General features: G+C 55.4%; 1 protein-coding gene across 13 annotated transcripts in view; it reads right to left on the bottom strand.

Annotated features, from left to right (window-relative positions):
- The window catches only part of PARD3 (par-3 family cell polarity regulator), a 528,240-nt gene that overhangs the window by 341,482 nt on the left and 167,445 nt on the right, over positions 1-19,313 (bottom strand). For all 13 annotated transcript variants that reach the window (XM_062211210.1, XM_062211216.1, XM_062211204.1 and 10 more), the window contains exon 3: positions 9,824-10,004. In XM_062211210.1, coding sequence (XP_062067194.1) covers positions 9,824-10,004 — 181 coding nt within the window. The remainder of the gene's footprint in view (positions 1-9,823; positions 10,005-19,313) is intronic.

The following is a 19,313-nucleotide window of genomic DNA, read 5'->3' as shown; positions in this document are numbered from 1 at the left end:
CGGGAATGCGTTCTGTTCCTTTTTTTTTTTAACATTTATTTTATTTGTTTGAAAGACAGAGTTACAGAGAGAGATAGAGACAGAGAGAGAGGTCTTCCATCTGCTGATCCGAAGCCAGGAGCCAGGAGCTTCTTCTGGGTCTCCCAGGTGGGTGCAGAGGCCCAAGGACCTGGGCCATCTTCTACTGCTTTCCCAGGCCACAGCAGAGAGCTGGGTCGGAAGAGGAGCAGCCAGGATTAGAACCGTCGCCCATATGGGACGCCGGCACTGCAAGCCAGGACGACAACCCGCTGGGTCACAGCGCCGGCCCCTCGGTGTTCTGTTCCATTCAATGCAGTCATGGGAGGATGGTGTACAAGCTGGAGACACCACACACGGGGAGAGGATGGTGTACACGCGGGAGACACCACACACGGGGAGAGGATGGTGTACACGCGGGAGACACCACACTCGGGGAGAGGATGGTGTACACGCGGGAGACACCACACACGGGGAGAGGATGGTATACACGCGGGAGACACCACACACGGGGAGAGGATGGTGTACACAGAGGAGACACCACACACGGGGAGAAGATGGTGTACACGCGGGAGACACCACACACGGGGAGAGGATGGTGTACACGCGGGAGACACCACACACGGGGAGAAGATGGTATACACGCGGGAGACACCACACTCAGGGAGAAGATGGTGTACACAGAGGAGACACCACACACGGGGAGAGGATGGTGTACACACGGGAGACACCACACACGGGGAGAGGATGGTGTACACGCGGGAAACACCACACTCGGGGAGAGGATGGTGTACACAGAGGAGACACCACACACGGGGAGAGGATGGTGTACACAGAGGAGACACCACACATGGGGAGAGGATGGTGTACACGTGGGAGACACCACACATGGGGAGAGGATGGTGTACACGCGGGAGACACCACACACGGGGAGAGGATGGTGTACACGCGGGAGACACCACACACGGGGAGAAGATGGTATACACAGAGGAGACACCACACGGGGAGAGGATGGTGTACACAGAGGAGACACCACACACGGGGAGAGGATGGTGTACACGCGGGAGACACCACACACGGGGAGAGGATGGTGTACACAGAGGAGACACCACACACGGGGAGAGGATGGTGTACACGCGGGAGATACCACACACGGGGAGAGGATGGTGTACACAGAGGAGACACCACACACGGGGAGAGGATGGTGTACACAGAGGAGACACCACACACGGGGAGAGGATGGTGTACACGGGAGACACCACACACGGGGAGAAGACAGTGTACACAGAGGAGACACCACACATGGGGAGAGGATGGTGTACACGGGAGACACCACACACGGGGAGAGGATGGTGTACACGCGGGAGACACCACACACGGGGAGAGGATGGTGTACACGCGGGAGACACCACACACAGGGAGAAGAGGGTGTACACGCGGGAGACCCCACACTCAGGGAGAAGACAGCACAGGCAGAGACCACGTGATACTTTAAAGACCCCCTGTGGCAGCATGGACCAAGCTCATCAACCCCTCAAAGCAGGCCCACTCTGGAGCCCACCGTTCCCACCCCCTGACGTGGGGAAACTACATCTTGTTCATTTTGTGTAGTCAAGTTTAAAAGCAACCTCACGACCAAAAGCACTATGCGCTGACTACCGGTTACGTAACCGGAACCCCGAAGGCTGCAAAGCTCCCCTCTGCGTGAGAAGACCTCAATCACGGCGCCGACACGCAGCGCTGGGGAACAGTCCCCGAGGAGCCGCCCCAACAGCCCAGCTGATCTGCCAAATTGCTCATTAGGCTCGGTGACGCTCACCTGCGCCTCCAGTCGCTATGTCAGCAGGGAGCGCACATCACCGGCTCGCGCTGGCAGCACCGCTGCCACGGCGCCCGCCCGGCACACTCACCTTGTGCACACACTGCTATATTCTGAAATGTCAAACCTAAATACAGTGAGAATCCGAGAGAGAGAGAGAGAGAGGTATAGAGAGACACAGAGATAGAGACGCACACAAGCCGTGGGCTACTACAGCAGGTGTAAATTATCGGTGGACCAATATTTCACTAATCGGTTAACCCAAGAAAACAACATAGGAGCCATACAAATTTAATTTTTTCTAAAAGCCACCTCATCCGCAGAGCACTTCTGAGTAGGGAGAGGGCTCCTTTTCCAACTGGATCCGACCCCTCCAAACTTCCTTCCAGTACCGAGAGGAGAAGACGCCACCATACAACAGTGGAGGCACAGACCACGCAACCAGGAGGCGCTGGCAGTGCTGCTGGGCTCTCAGTGCCCTGGTCCCTGCCAGTGAGGGGGTGACATCTACAGGAGAGCCACACGAGAGAAAAATAAACATAAAGAGATACTTTCTGGGCACCAAGCACCAAACACAGGACACAGAATGCCTGCAAGAACCCACAACAAGGCTGATGGAATACTGTTTTTCATTTTGCTGAAGTAAAAATATTCACCACCCACCCTGCAATTAGCGGGAAAATTACAATAATTACAGCAATTTTGTATCCCATCTCCAATCCAATTAATAGATATATGACTTGTCAACACCTAATAATCAGACCGCGTCTACAGCCTTGCGGGATGGGCTTTGTGCGCGGAGTGGAATGCGCACCGTCAGAAGGTAATTATTTGAAATCCTGAGAATATCATTTGTATGCCATGCTCCACTTCACAAGGTAAAAGGAAACACAATTGGAATACTATTCCTATTTTCAATATATATTTAAATCAGGTCCAGAAAACAATACTTTAAAGATCTGGGATCTTCTAGAAAGACAAAATTGATCTGTGTATTCTTGGGTAAAAAACAAGTAAAGGAACAAAAAGGGAGAGGAGATGCAACATTACGACACAATCCTAACACAGTGACTGGGAGTACATTAATTTCTAAAAGCATACTAGGAAGTTCCAACTAATTAGTTAATACCACTACAGAAACATTATCCAGAGAATGGAAAAGAACTAAAATTAACACAGCCGAGGGGGCTGGCATTGTGGTGTACCAAGTTAAGCCACTGCCTGCAATGCTGGCGCCCCACATGGGTGCGGGATCATGTCCTGTGTGCTCCACTTCTGATCCAGCTCTGCCAGCAGCCTGGGAACAGCAGCAGACGATGGCCCAAGTCTTTGGACCCTGCCACCCACATGGGAGACCCGGATTAAGCTACTGATCCCTGGCTGAGGTCTGGCCCAGCGCTGGACACTGCAGCCATGTAGGGAGTGAACCAACGGATGGAAAATCCGTCCATCCCAATCCCTAACTGACTTTCAAAACACACGGATCAATCTTTGAACCATTTCTAAGCTGTGTTAATGTTTCTTAAAGTGTCTAAAGACAAAAATACTAAAATGAAAAGTAATAAATCATACAGTTGTTTCGCAAAAATCTTAGACTACACCATTTTCAGAAATCCACCCTCACTAGGGCACGAGCCACTTCCAGAAAGACGCCAGCCTTCCGTCTGTTCTCTGGGGAGAGAGTGAAGAGTCAGGATCCCACAGTGAGAAGGAAGCCTGCTTCATCTCCAAACGCACGCCACGGACACCCGCACATCTGGCCTCTAAGGAAATCCGCAGAATGGGAGCAGTGACTGGGGTTGGGGACGAGCAGACTGTACAGGAACGGAGCCCGAGAACAGAGTCCCTCTGGGCACAGCTTTGCCAAGGGGAAATGCCCCAGGGAAACAGGAAAAGGAAGTGCTCCAAGTGCTTCATCCCCAGACGGTCCTCCTCACCTCAGATCAGAGAGGAGGTGTGACGCAGCCCGCCCCACCCACCTCCCCTCTACCAGAGGGGGCAGGTGTGACGCAGCCCGCCCCACCCACCTCCCCTCTACCAGAGGGGGCAGGTGTGACGCAGCCCCTCCCACCCACCTCCCCTCTACCAGAGGGGGCAGGTGTGACGCAGCCCACCCCACCCACCTCCCCTCTACCAGAGGGGGCAGGTGTGACACAGCCCACCCCACCCACCTCCCCTCTACCAGAGGGGGCAGGTGTGGCCCAGCCCCCCTCACCTCTCCTCTACCACTGGGACAGGAGTGACCCAGCCCCCCTCACCTCTCCTCTACCACTGGGACAGGAGTGACCCAGCCCCCCTCACCTCTCCTCTACCACTGGGACAGGAGTGACCCAGCCCCCCTCACCTCTCCTCTACCACTGGGACAGGAGTGACCCAGCCCCCCTCACCTCTCCTCTACCACTGGGACAGGAGTGACCCAGCCCCCCTCACCTCTCCTCTACCACTGGGACAGGGGTGGCCCAGCTCTCCTCACCTCTCCTCTATCACAAGGATAGGTGGGTCACTTGGGCCATCTTCTACTGCTTTCCCGGGCCATTGGCAGGGAGCTGGATGGGAAGTGGAGCGCACAGGACTAGAACTAGCGCCCATAGGGGATGCCGGCACTGCAGGCGGTGCTGTAACGGGCTACACCACGGTGCCCACCTCTTCTGCAATTTTTAAAGCTGCTTCTCACTTTGGGAGAACCAGAGGCAGCCACATCGTGCCGGCACCCTTCTCGCCTCGCTCTCGCACTGCCCCCCTTCCCGAGGGAGGCAGCCGGCGCCCTCCAGCGGCAAGGATGGAGTGAACCACCGTGGTGGTCTCCAGGCATTTCCACGGCTTACACACAGAACACGGGCCACGGCTGCCGAGTGTGGCGTTTGGAGCAACCGCATGCTGACAGTCACAACAACCACGTAGTATCCACACAAAGCTTTTTAAAAAGTTTAAACTCTCAAATATTTTGCTGTTGTAAAAGGGTAGGAATCGACGGCCATGAGAAAATATTCAAGGCTAAAATTATGTGAGCATTGGGTTAAAATCCTGGGCTGCACAGAATGGATGAAATTTGAACTTTTAAAGCATTAAAGAGCAGTGTGTGTGTGTGTGTGTGTGTTCCCTTTCTTAAAAACTATCTTTATGAAGGACCATTTTAAAGCCATGGCAACACAGAACACTATGTGAAATCCAAAGGTAAGAGACTTGAAGACGCGAGTTTGGATCCCTTTGAAGCGAATCCCAGACACATTATGTCAAGCATGCAAGGCTCAGTACGTACTAATGACAGTTTCTTTTTCAAGTAGGAATTCCTTATCATAATTCCTTATAATAAACACCTCATTAGTGTGCACCTCACCAATGAACACGTGTCTTTCTAAAAAATACTTTACTTATTTGAAAGACAGAGTTACAGAAACAAGGAGAGACAGAGAGGTCTTCCATCCACTGGGTCACTCCCCAAATGGCCTTAACAGCCAGAGCTGGGCTGATCAGAAGCCAGGAGCCAGGAGCTTCTTCCAGGTCTCCCAAGCAGCTGCAGGGTCCCCAAGCACTTGGGCCATCTTCCTCTGCTTTCCCAGGCACATTAGCAGGGAGTTGGATTGGAAGAGGAGCAGCCGGGACTAGAACCAGCAACCATGGGGGATGCCGATGCCACAGGCCAGGCTTTACCCCGCTGCACCACAGTGCCAGCCCCACGGGTGTCATTTTTAAGCTTCATTATCACGAGGACGTCAACACAGTCCACACCTTTGCTGGGGTGTCAGGTGTCCTAACAGTCTCACTAACCTGGGTCCCCCCCTTGTGTCGGTTCCCGGGAGGCGCTGGGTCATCTGTGTGCCAGCTCGCCACGCCGTGGCTTGCTGACTGCATTGCCGTGGTGTGAACACGCTTCTCCACACCGCACTCACAGCTCCCACCAGCTGGCGGCTGCACCCACACGTCTGCTCTCTCAAGACCACGGCGCGGGAGGAGCACACACACTGGGCTGTCACTCGGGAGCTGCTTCCTTCTTTATCCTTCCAGTGGCTGACCTGTCTCGGTCCACTCTGCGCGGCTCTCACAGAGGCCCAGAGACTCAGGATGGTTCAGAGAGAGCGGGCACGGATGCTCTCACGGCTCTGGAGGGACAAAGTCCCAGGCCGGGACACCAGCAGTGAGCGGGGCCTCATTAGTACTGCGTTCTTACAGGTAGAGGCCGAGGAGGGGGACAGCATGGACGCTGTGTCCACACGGGGCACAGAAGCAGAAACAGGTGTGCTCCACACGTGTGGGGTGGGAGACACCCAACCTGCGATATACCTCCACCCCTAGCCAACTCGAACAACACCAGTGGCACAACCACGGTGGTGGGCTCTGCGTGGTGGGCAGCGGGCACGCCTCCTCCTCCCCCTCCGGATCCACCTCTCTCAGGCCGTGCCCGTCACATGTGAAAGTCACTGGACTGACACAGCCCCTCTGGGCGTGCTGGGGTCACCACCTGTGCACTCCTGTAGCTATTTCATTGTTACGAACGTTTCACCAGCAATGATAGGAATGGCTTGTTAACATACCGACTACATGATACAAAGTTGTACAACGCCAGCTACTGTTCCATCTCACACATTCTTTTGTTTCCCAGTTTTCATGGTTAACCTATTTTTATTTTGCTTCTTTAGCATAAGAAAACTGTGCAAAGGCTTCCATTGGGCTTATTCTATTTACTTTCTCATTTCGTGAATGTTTTGGGTACTTAGGAAAGTTTACAGTTTTGCACTAACAATTGTATTAACACGGGTGTTTTTGTGTGACGCTAGCCAGAAACCCTCTTGTGTGGCTGGCAATGAGGATACATGGATTTCCCACCCTGGGTGGCTCGGAGATCGGCTGCCAGACACGTCTCTGCCCTGGGCGGGGGCTCATCAGGAGCTCGTGTCAAAGCCTGGACTTGAGACAGCCTTCTTCCCCGCTTTCCATTCACTACAAAGATCCTAAGTCAGGTAACTCAGAGCTGCCCAGCTTTGCCGTGTGGGCTGGACACGTCCTGCACGTGGGGTCTCTCCCCGAGCTGTGTGTGTGCATCTCTGTCTGCATCCTGGACTGGATGACAGAGCATCCCCACGTCCACCAGGTGTAACAACCTCTCTAGACAACCATGCCCAGGCTGAGACCCGCAGGTGTCTCTATTTTCATGTAGCAGTCAAAAAAAAACAGGGGCCAGCACTGCGGGGTAGCAGGTTAAGCTTCCCCCTACAACGCCGCCATCCCACATGGGCACCAGTTAAAGGCCCAGCTGCTCCACTTCTGATCCTGCTCCCTGCTAACGCACCCGGGAAAATAGCAGAAGACGGCCCAAGTGCTTGGGCCCCTGCACCCACATGAGAGAGGAAGCTCACGGCTCCTGGTTTCAGCCTGGCCCAGCCCTGGCTGTTGCAGCCATCAAGGGAATGTACCAGTGGACGGAAGATCTCTCGCTTCCTGCCTTCCTCTCTCTGTAACTCTTTCAAATAAATAAAATTTTTAAAAAGTTTTCAAAAGCTCAAGGCCAAATTAATGGCGACATGTAATAAAACATAAGAAGCGTTCAAGATGAGAATTCTGTGTGTCGAACTCAAACTTGTCACAGCACCCAAACGTAACCTGGACCTTTTTATCAGTACACTCTACGTACTCAGCCCACCGCCTCCTCACAGATCAGGAGGGAAGGATTCGTTCATCAGGAAGCCGCTACCAGACACGGAGCCAACAGCGACACACGGGCAGCTTCCGCCTGCTCGTGAGCAGGGAAGGCAAACAGCCACGGCTCCAGGCCTCACGGGCTCAACCCTGACTCCTACCACCCAGGACGGCGCCCGGCCAGCACAGCGACCTCATAGGCTCTGCATCTGTGTGAACCTCAGTAGGACAGCGTGAAAACGCACCTTGTGCCGTCAGCTGACACGTGTGACAATTTACCTGGCACAGTCACAGACCCTGCACATAGCAGGTGTTCAACGGGTACTGAACGATGCCTGCCAAGGCTGCAAAATATCAATAAGCAACCTCGGCATGCCACCAGCAGACAGAGCGCGGTGGATTCTCCCTCCCCCCCTCCCTCCCTCTCTCTCTCTCACACACACACACACGACTGCCAGACTCGCTCGCATCAAACGTAACCTCCTCTGCTCGGTGCACCCATCAGAGGTATTCAGGGATGAACACAGCATCGACACTTTCACAGGCAGGGCAGACACACCTGGGCGGTGCTGGGTCAGGAATCGTGTTGAGTCCACAGAGGAAAAGACAACATTGGGGGTGGGGGGTGGGGTGGCCACTGCTCGCGATGCCCATGTCCCACCCACATCAAAGTGCGGGTTCGAGTCGCTGCTCCTCCAGTTCTGACCCAGCGCCCTGCTGATGCACCTGGATGCAATGGGTGATGGCTGGGAACCTGACTCCCGGCCACCCACACGGGAGACACGGATGGAGCTCCCCGCTCCGGCTGCTGCGACCATCTGGGGTAGTGAACCGGCACATGGAAACCCCACTCCGTCTCTCCCTTTCTCTCTCTCACTCTGAAGTTCCCACAAATAAATCAATCTTTATTTTAAAACAGGGAATAGATTCCTCTTAACACAAACACAGGCCGCAGAACACTCACAAAGCTACAACCGCAGCACAACCCAGGGCGGTGTACCTTGAATTAAAATGCTCTGAGATTCAGACGACCGACCTCATACACAGGCTCACCCCGAGCACGCAGCCACCAAATCCCTCACTCAAGGAGCGACCCCAGGGTCACCTGTGCACCCAGCTCCACGTCACCCGTGCACCTTGAGAAAACGGCCTGAATGGACCACCAAGGAGGATTTTCAAGGTCGCACATCCCTGCAATAACCAAGGGGCATTCTCACAAACGGTCTCAGGTGCATTTGCTGGTGTGCGTGCTCAAACAACCCGAAGCTGCAGGCAAACACCGAACCGCTCCCCAGAAACCACTGGACAGCAGCTCTTCTGGTGCACGCCTCCTGCCAACAGGACCCCCGAGGCAGCCATCCGCCGCTCACACATCCCGTCCCCAGCGTCCCTTCCACATCTCCCAGACGCGACATGGGCGTCTCCTGTGGTTCTGCGAAATCCATGTTCTTTCCCTCCCGGTCTCGTGTGCACCTTTAAGGGGCAGTGGAAGCAGACGATATCAACATCCAGAAGCAAATCGCCCAAACGCTACAGACTGCCAGCCACCGGCCCCAAACGCGGCAACCCAGACGCATGCCGGAAGAGCAGGTTAGGCATTCAAACCCTCATCTACCCACGTTCTACAAACGACGTCACCATCCATCTGAGCCTGACGATCCACCCAAGAGGAGCGACAAACAAATTTCTCACTTGAACGACCATGGGCTTTCCAAACAGTTAAACCTGAAAGGTAAGCGATCTTTGAATCCACCCAGTGCCTCGAGGTGGGCCTTGTTCTTAACGCCCCAACAGCACCAGCGCTCACCACTCCAGCTCTTCTGAGCGATCCTCCAAGGACGCTGACAGAAACCTGCACGAGGCGTCGTGCACGTGCGGAAGCCTGGGTCCCGGCTGCCTCACGCTCCCCGGGCCCCACCACCGCTTCACTAAGGCGGTTTTCTCCGAGTGGCTCGCCCCATCCCTGACCTCCCTCCTCCCAGGCTCCTCAGAGTCCACACAATACAAAGACTGCGACCCCGTCAGACTGGGAACAGGTGCCGAGCCGTCTGCTGTGGCACACAGACGGAACTCCTGGAATGGGGAAACCAGGTCTCTTAGCTCGAACCACTGTGCTTGCTTACGGGTAGCGAGACCACGGCAAGCTTACGGACTTGAAGCAAGGCCCATCTATCACAATCTCGGGAACGGCCTCCCTCTCCTGCAGGAGACACGTGCCCGGGGTTCCGAACTCCATCCCTTTCTGATCACGACGATAATGAATTCCATTCACAGGGGCAGGGAGGGGCGGCGCAGCCGGGCGCCCCTGTAAATGAAGATGGCGTGTGCACAGGAGAGACCACTTCCACTTACTTGTGCGCAGGACGGAGGGTGTGACCTCAATCTCGCTCGGGGCCTGGTAGGGCTGGAAGGCCGACGCGCCGCTGGGGCCCAGCTCGCCCCCAAACAGCTCCGGGCTCTGGGTACCCGTGGAGCTGGCGCTGGTGCCATCGCCTCCGTGGTGGGGATCCTGCTCGTCGAACACCGCCACCAGCTGGAAAGGAAGGCAGAGAAGGCGTCGGTCACTAGGCAAGCAGGAATGGGACGTTTCCGGGAGCAAACCCCAGGCTGCCTGATTCCCGGGATTTCGGAGCCTCACTTTCACCGGTCTCAGTTGTACGTCTCAGATCCAAAATGGTGTTCGACCTCGCAGGACGCCGACGCAGGGCCGGACTCACCTGTGTCTCACGCACAGGTCTGCTCCTGACACGTATGTGCACTGGGAGACACACACTCAGGGAAGGGGGATGTGAAGCCTGTCCGTGCCTCTGCTCACCTGCACACAGGCACGGAGCAGGCAATGGGCTTCCCAGAGGGGTGGGCCACTGAACTCCAGAAGTCACCCAGGGCGGGCACGGTCACCTGTGACGGGACACTGGGCTACAGCAATCACCCAGGACAGCCGGCCACGTGGGGCTACCCGAGGAACCCGGGCGGCACCCAGGTGAACCTCGTGATGCGGCAATGTCAATCACACGACCCAGAGGGAGGCGGGGACCAAAGGTCCTGACCAGGAGTCCCCGCTGACTGGGGAACCGGACCATGACAACACCAGGGGTTAACACGGGGCACACGCAAATGCTCCATATCCCAACTCTTCTTTAATATACAACTATTTCCTGTCAAAAAATTTTTCCATGTTATAATGCATTTAAAAATACTACAGAAATAAAACCCACCCTGTTTCTTCTTACAATCAATACATGTTCCCAAAACACTAATGCCAATACACCTGAAAGTCCCAAAAACTAAGCAAGCCATCAACCAAACTCAGCGTTACAGTACAAAGAGAACCCCAGCTTGTGCCCGGAACCCAAGCCTTCTGAGTGGCCGACAGCACTGTCAGTCAAACGGCACCAAGACGGACACACAGAGCCCGGGCAGTGTCGATGGCGACAGCATCACTTCAGAGACACTTTTGTCACTGTGAACAAAGCCTGCTTCCGAGTCACCGGCCATCGACTCGTGAAACAGCAGTGCAAACCAACGCCAGGTCGAGCCGACACGCCGACAAACAGGCCACGGAGCGCTGCTGGCGTCTGACAATGAGCTGATTCGGTAACGGGCAGGATTTGCAGGGACACAGCCCTTTCCACACACAGGAAAACCGGCCTTGGTTCTCCCACAGCACAGCGCCAAGCCTCAAGACCAGGGACCAGCAGGGGCCGGAGCGCGAGGGCAGAGGGAGCTGTGAGCCCCAAGGTCTCTGTGGCCACCTCCCCGCCCCACTGCTGAAGGGCAGCACGGGAGGCGGCTGGGGTCTACGGGGACGGTCAGCCTGGCTGACCCACCGGGAGGGAGGTGACCCAAGGCTCCAGTATGGAGAAATGTGGTGGCGGGAACACCCGTGGCCCTGACGGGGTTGTCACACTCTGTATACAGGCGCTGAAGCATCCCAGGGTACCGCAGCAATGCACAGCTGGCAATGTGCCAGTTAAAAACCTGACAACTAGGACAGAACAAGCGAACAACAAAGGCAGGCAGTGAGGGAGCCTCCGCCCCAGACCGTACTTGGACAGCCACGCCCCAGACGGCAGGTTGGGCAGCACACAGCCACTGTACCCATCTGGGAAACAGAAGCCACGTCGAGGGGCCTGTGGAGCCCTGTGCGGCGAGAACAGCGGCTCCCAGCTCTGCGCCGGCGTCTGGGGGCCAGGGCTGCTCCCACGTCCTCATGCCTCTCACCCACCAGGTGGGCAGAAGAGGCCGAGTGCTGACCTGAAGCGCCTCTGAGCAGCGGCCTTCTCTCAAGCACCAGGCCCCCTCCGCACGCCGGAAACAATTTGAAAACCACCCAGAATGCACCTTTCACCCCCACCAACACGATTACGCGTACTCTGAAATCCGGACGGCGCGAGGACCAAGTGTGTCTGAATCACAGCGCAGAAGCACGGTTGGGGACTTGCAATACGCCAGCAACACACAATGCTGCCGCTTCCTGTTGGACCAAAGCTGAAGCGCCAGGTGCAGCGCCAAGTAATCCCGTGTTAAATTGGGAAGGATGTGTAATTTTAGAAAATCCACTCTACAAGGACACACATAGTAACACGGGACCTTCACAGAAACATCACAGGATAAAATCTCTCCTGCCCTTCAAAAGCACAGAAAATATCTCCTGAAAGCCTCCAAGAAAAGAAGTCGGGAAACGTGACTCGAATCCGAATTCCAACAGATGGAATCCCCGCGCGGCCCGCAAAGCGGATCGGAACTCAAAGTCGCTTTTTTCACTTCAGTGGCAGCTCACGCCCTCCTCCTCCATTCATCCAAGTCTCCGCGGGAACAGGCCGCCCGACGTGGACGGCGTCCACGAAAACAGGCTCTGAGCCCCGCGGGACAAGTCACGCAAACGCCCCAAGCCTCCGCTCCCACGGAGAAGCTGTCATGCAACCATCACACGGAAATGTTTGCAAAGCACGGTAGGTACGGCGGCTCCTTCGGCGGCGGGGAAGGGTGAGCGTGCAGGGAGCCGCGTTCAAGTCTAGCTCCAACCGCACCCCCTGGGTAGCTCCTGGCAAACACAGCTAAGCCTCATTTTCCTGGACCAGAGAAAGAGGATGGCAGTCACATGTGCACACATGCACGTGTGTGAGTGCACATCCCCAGGCGTGCACGCTCCTGCACATATACACGCATGTGCGCGCGCGCACACACACACCAAGGTTGTCGGTGCCCACGTCCCCAGAACTGGGGGATATTCACTGTGATGGCTACAGGGGCTTTGCGTGAGCCCCTGATGATGCATCACCTGATCCTCCGGCGGGAGAACCTTCGTCGGCAGGCTGGGGCCAGAGAAAGAAGAGGAAGACGCTCGAGGCTGTGACCCTGCACAACGCAGGAGTGGCACTGTGATGGAGCGGTTAAGCCACCCCCGGTAACACCAGCATCTCATGGGACGCTGCTTGGAGTGCTGGCTGCTCGCTTCCCATCCCACCTCCTGCTAACGTGCCTGGGAGGCAGCAGAGGATGGCCCCGGTGCCTGGACCTCCGCCACCCACGTGGGAGACCTGGATTAAACCCCTGGCTCCCGGCTTCGGCCTGACCAGCCCTGGCCATTGCAGACATATGGGGGCCTGAACCAGAGGATGGAAGACTGATCACATGTGCTCTCTCCCTCTCCAATTCTTTCAAATATGGAAATCTTTAGGGGGAAAAAAAAAGATGCAAAAAGGGAGCAGGAACCAAGCAGTGTGAGCTGCATGAGACTGGCAACAACCCAGGATGTCAGGGCTCGGCACACACGCGGATCTCGCCCTGGTGGGACCTGCGCCAGACAAGGGCCTCAGAGCAGGGCCGTGAAGGCGTGGTTTATCTTAAAGGCTTATTTATGTATTTAAAGGCAGAACTGAGAGAGAGAGAGAGAGAGAGAGAGAGAGAGAGAGAGAGATCTTCCATCTGCTGGTTCACTCCCCAAATGCACACAGCCGCTGGAGCTGGGCCAGGCTGAAGTCAGGAGTCAGGAGCTCCATCCAGGTCTCCTGTATGGGTGCAGGGACCCGAGCACTTGGGCCATCCTCTGTTGCTTCCCCAGGTGCATTAGCAGGGAGCTGGACCAGATGTGGAGCAGCCGGGACTCAAACCGGCGCCCATATGGGATGTGGGCGTCCCAGGGGTGACCTGATCCACCGCACCGTGATGTGAACCCCGAGGCGTGGAGTTTCAAGGCACCCGTCAGTGCTGACCAGGAAGCCAAGGCAGGGGCGAGGGCAACGCTGGCGGCCTTGTGTGATAACCGAGGTGCCCGCTCACCCAGAGCACAGCACGTCCCCGCTCACGGCTGCCACCACTGGGCACACAGGCACGGCCGGGGAAGCCGTGCAGCACAAGTGGTGAGCTCTGGCTTCACACAGCAGGACAAGGACAGGCGCCTTGCTAGAGAAGCTTCTGTCAGAACCACACCCGCCCCTCAAGGTCCCTCCTCCCCCCCCCCCCCCAACAATCATTTTCAGTGGCGGAGGAGAAAACCCAGGCTGAGTGAAGCATCCGATGGTGCCGTCAGCTGTGGGCGACGGCACAGACCCTACCTCCTCCGAGCCTCCGGGACGCCCCCCAGTCAGGTGCACTGCCCCAGAGGGGGCCACACAACACACAGGCACCTGCAGGAAGCTCCACCCACCTCCCCAAACCAACAGTTTCTTACAGCACCACTTCCACCTCCCTGACTGTGTCTGAGAGAAAGATGATGGCAAACAACTTCACTGAGTCTTGATCAGAGAGCTTAAAGATCGTGTAGATTCTAGCTGCACCCACGGCAACAGCAGGCAACTGAGGTCAAGTAGACCTGCCACCTCCCTGGAGCCCATCCTATGCGTCTGTCTCTCTCTCTTGCTTCCCTCACGTGCAGGCTGAACATAGGCAGAGAAGGCAGCCACTATGAGACTCAACACACTGGGTACTCAGTACTAATACATGGAAAACTGTCCGACTACCAAGTCTACTATTGGCCCCAGACACGGGCCAAGGCAAGTGGCGAAACACAGAAACCAAGAGTGAACGAACAGAGCCTGTGTCTGCGACGCTCTCCCCAGCCAGGCAGCGAGCGAGGCCACCGTGGCTCGGGGGACTTCACCGGGGCCGGGCCCTGACGGGGCCTCCAGCACCAAGCTGGCCGGCAGGAGCACCAGCACAAAGCGCATCGGAGCAACGGCAGGGAGTTTCCTGGGGCGGATCTGGCTTTTAGAGGAGAAACGCAAACAGCAGACTTCAGTCTATAAAAACTAACAAGAAAGATGGGGTGGTGGGAGACCCAGGTCCGAGTGATCACTGCTCCAAGGAGTCATCGATGGAACTCTATAACCAGGCCACACATTTCCATAGCTTCACTTTTTTTTTTTTTTTTTTTTGGACAGGCAGAATGGATAGTGAGAGAGAGAGAGACAGAGAGAAAGGTCTTCCTTATTGCAATTGGTTCACCCTCCAATGGCCGCTGCGGCCGGCACATCGCGCTGATCCGAAGCCAGGAGCTTCTCCTGGTCTCCCATGCGGGTGCAGGGCCCAAGGACTTGGGCCACCCTCCAGATAGCTTCACATTTTTCAGTCTGGGACTCTTTGTTTTTTTAAAGGCAAAGTGAGTATTCGGGCTCCAGATGTGTGCACTACCCACCACTTCATTTCTTTTAAAGATGTGTTTATTCATCTGATCGGCACAGCAACAGAGGAGGCAAAGCCGAGGCAGAGAGAGCGAGCTATCTCCCATCTACTGGCTCTCCCCCCCAAATGACTGCAAAAGCCAGGACAGGGCCAGAAGCCAGGCGCGCCCCCCGGGTCTCCACGTGAGCGGCAGGAGTCCAGATATTTGGGCCGTCTTCCGCGGCTTTCCTAGGCCCATCAGCAGCGAGCTGGATCGGAAACGGGGCAGCTGGGACCCAACCAGGCGCTCTGGTATGGAATGCTGGCACCGTAGGCCGTGGCCTCACCACCACACCACACCGCCGGCCCCATCTCTTCCTCTCTGTCCTTCACCAGTGTCTCCCACGAGGCTCGACCGACGCTGTCTACCTGAAAGGAGCCGGCAGCAGCCCTACAGAGAACGCTTCTCTGACGAAGACGCCCGGCTCCATCTGGAGTGACAGAAAGGACTCCCGCCCACAACACGTACATTTCAGGGGTGGGCGGGCCACCCCCACCAGACTCATCACACCCTCCATTCAAGGGACATGTTCAACGGCAGCCACGAACCACACGAACACACGCGAAGGCTACGGCAGGTGGCCGGCCCCGTGGCAGGTGTGACGTGGGCCCTCTGCTGCACTGACGCCACCCGCCAGGACACAACCGTTTCAGAGGCCATGAAAAGCAGGGTAGCACAGCCACGGAGAGCCACGTAACTCAGAAATCAGCCAATCTGAGAGAGAGGGCCCCAAACTGAGAGGGGCGCTCACAGCGGCTGTGCACGAACACACCCGTCATGCCCTCAGAGGTCAATCGCGACAAGCAGACGTCAGGAGGCCAGTTGGACGCACAGGAACAAGGACCCAGACGACCAACGGCAGTAAGACCGAGCACACCACAGGAACAGGGAGACAACGCTAAAGCCTTCCCCGTCCTCTGAGCCTCACTTGCCTGGACGGATCCTTACATCTCACGTAAACGGAGCTGTGGCTCAGGGCACAGCTGTGCAAAACATTCGGAGCACAGCGTGCATGGACTGACGACGCTTCCTCCTGGCGAGCTACGCCGATACACACCAACCCACCGCAGCTGCAGCTCAGCTTGGCACTGAAACGCAGGCAGTGAGGTCCTGAGTAGATTCCGTCTGATGAGAACAGGAAAAGACCCAGAGCTTAGAAAGGACCCAAGGCTGCTCCTCACCCACAAAGCCCAGGGTGCAAAGATTTGGGGAGCCCCTGCCCTCAGCTGCGCCGGGGAACTTGACCTCCAACTCCAGAGATTCAAGAGGTGCTGGTCACCTGTGAACAGGTGCCCCCCCCACCTGAGCCCTGTGCTGACCGTCCAGCACCTGTGTGCACGCAACACTAGGTAAGGAGTGTGTGGGACAGAGTCCAGCATCATGGCATTTAAAATTTCAGTTATTAATTTGAAAATCAGAGTTAGAGAGAGATAAAGAGAGAGATCTTCCAACCACTGGTCCACTTCCCAAATGGCCGCAATGACCAGAACTGGGCCAGGCAGAAGCCAGGAGCCAAGAGCTCCACCCAGGTCTCCCACATAGGGGCTCAAGCACTTGGGGCATCTTCCACTGCTTTCCCAGGCCATTAGCAGGGAGCTGTGTCGGAGGTGGGGCAGCTGGAACTCAAGGCAACACCCATACGGGAAGCTGGCACTGCAGACGGAGTAACCCACAGCCACCTCAACATCACAGCGTCGAAATCTGGGGCCAATTTGGCTTCACAAACAATGCACGTTGCACACACTCAGGAATGGCTGTGACACTGAAAATCAACCCAGCGAGAGTGAAACCAGGGCAGACCGTTTAGGCCACCCCTGGGGACATGGGCATCCCGTATCAGTGTTTGCTCTAAGTCCCCACTCCACTCTTTATCCAGCTTCCCACTAACAGGCCTGGGAGGCAGCTCAGGCATGTGGGTCCCTACCACCCACAGGGAGACCTGGTGGAGTCCTGACTGCTGGCTCCAGCCTGGCCCAGCCCCAGTTTTTGCAGCCAGTTTGAGAGAGAATGAGTAGAAAAAATCTGTCACTCTGATCAAATTAATAAAGCATTAAAAAAAAAAAAAAAAGTAACTCCTCCAATAAACGCCATAGTCCGTGCACCTGGGATCTAAGTTAGGGAGAAAAAAGTTGTGTAAATCAACTATCATGTAGACAGCACAGCTTCACAAAATAAGCCCAAACCACAGGCGTCGGCACACAGGCACAGCACACGCTCCACAAACCCTGCCCACCCCATGCAGCCAGCGAGACACAAATGTCTGGATGCAAGGACGGTGGAGCCGCCCGAAGCCACAGGCGCCTCCTGCAAGCCCAGGGCTGGAGTCTGAACCAGGGTCCCGGGAACAGTGCAGGCATCAGTCTGTCTCCATCAAGCCACACCTCTCACAGGATTCACACACCACGCCAGGCCAGCGCTGGGGGATGATGCTAAAGACCCTGCCTGTAAGGCCGCCAGCCCATATGGGCACAGGTTCGAGTCCCAGCTGCTCCACTTCCAATCTAGCGCCCTGCTAATGGCCTGGGAAAGCAGTGGAAGATGGTCCAAGTCCTTGAAGACCCAGAAGAAGCTCCTGGCTTCGGCCTGGCCCAGCCCTGGCTGTTGGGGAATGAACCAGTGGATGGAGGATCGATCGATCTCTCACTCTCTCTCTCTCTCTCTCTCTCTCTCTTTAAATAAATCTTTAAAAAGAGAAATTCACACACTATCCTAATGAACCTTCCCCAGTTCCACCGTTCAACATGGCAGGAAAAAAAATGACTCATCACTAGAATCTCCTGCCCGTCAAGGCTGGTGAATTAAATTATTTTTGGCAATCAGGAGAGGGAAATAGTCCACCCTAAAATAGAACCTTTAGAATTACTTCCTCACTTCTGAGTTTTTCAAATTGTATTTAAAAGCGCCAAAAACGCCGAGGGCTTTCAACAGAACACTTGGCTAGGGCGCCAGTGAAGCCAATAGAACCAGGCAGCAGCCATGGAATCTCTAGACAGCATCCAAAGGCAGAGTCAGGTTAGCAAGTCCTGCTCGCAGCTCTGGCACTCCCAGACAGAACAAGGCGCAGAGGTCCAGCTCAAAGAACAAGCCCAGCCTCCCACATTCCTGGTGTCTGAAGCAATGGGGCTGTGAGCCCAAACCGGCCTCTTCCTTCCATCCAAGGGCTCCGGTTAAAGTAAGCGCAGGAGAACCTGCCGTGTCCACAGGGGGCTCATCCAGGAGTCACTCGCCATAGCACCTCACAGCCTGACCCGGGCAGCGCCCCGGAAGCACCATCAGATTATGAGATGTTCGCCTGCGTAAAGGAAGCTCATCTCCCAGCCCCTGAAGAAGAAAACACAGACGTGGGACTTGGGCTCAGCCCCCGTTTGTTTGCCGGTTAAATGCAGCTCTGCTCCTTCCAGGTTCTCAATGAAGTCCGGGGTACAATGACGCTAAATGAAAGAGTCAGCATTCATTCTGACAGCCACAAGCCAATATTAGCAAAAGATCAAAGTTCAATGAATCTGTTTTGTAAAACAGAAGCCTCATGTTACATTACAAAATGACTTTCAGTTTCATTTGCATGCAAAAAGGAAGAGTGGGATTTTTAAATATGCACCCAGGGGCAAAGAGGAAAAACTTCAAACATTTCTGACTTTGTGTGTGTGTGTGTATTCATTATTTCAATACCTTCTACAAAGGAGAGATAACAGGGTGTCCTTGACATTAGCCTAAATTATCTTCAGCAAGAAATACAATGCTGAAAGAATTAGGCTCGTTTTCATTATCTGGCAGGTTTATTCAAAAAGTAACTCCATAATAAAATCTTTTATCAACTCTTCATTAGGATAACCTGTTTAGCCATGTTTTTTAAGACATGAACGCAGAATAAATACCAACTGCGTGTCAATCCTTTCTTCCCGGTGTTCGGCAGGTAAGTGAATTACTTACCAGTTAAATATTTCTCCCAACCCACAAAGCTCTTCAGTCCTGAAGCTTCATGCAAGCCTTTCCCAAGGTAAAGACCAGAGCCATCTAATGGATTTCCTGTGGAAATGTCCGTGTTATAGGGAGAAGGCATCCTGAGGACACCCAAAGCCGGCACTGTGACCTCAGGGCCGATGGGGGGGGGGGGGGGGGGGTGTCCAGGAGAGCGCTTTACCTGGGTGAGCACCCAAGCTCCTCCCACCCCACCTT

Source organism: Lepus europaeus, chromosome 14 (assembly GCF_033115175.1).
Source record: "Lepus europaeus isolate LE1 chromosome 14, mLepTim1.pri, whole genome shotgun sequence".
Lineage (NCBI taxonomy): Eukaryota > Metazoa > Chordata > Mammalia > Lagomorpha > Leporidae > Lepus > Lepus europaeus.
This window is presented reverse-complemented; position numbering and strand designations above follow the sequence as displayed.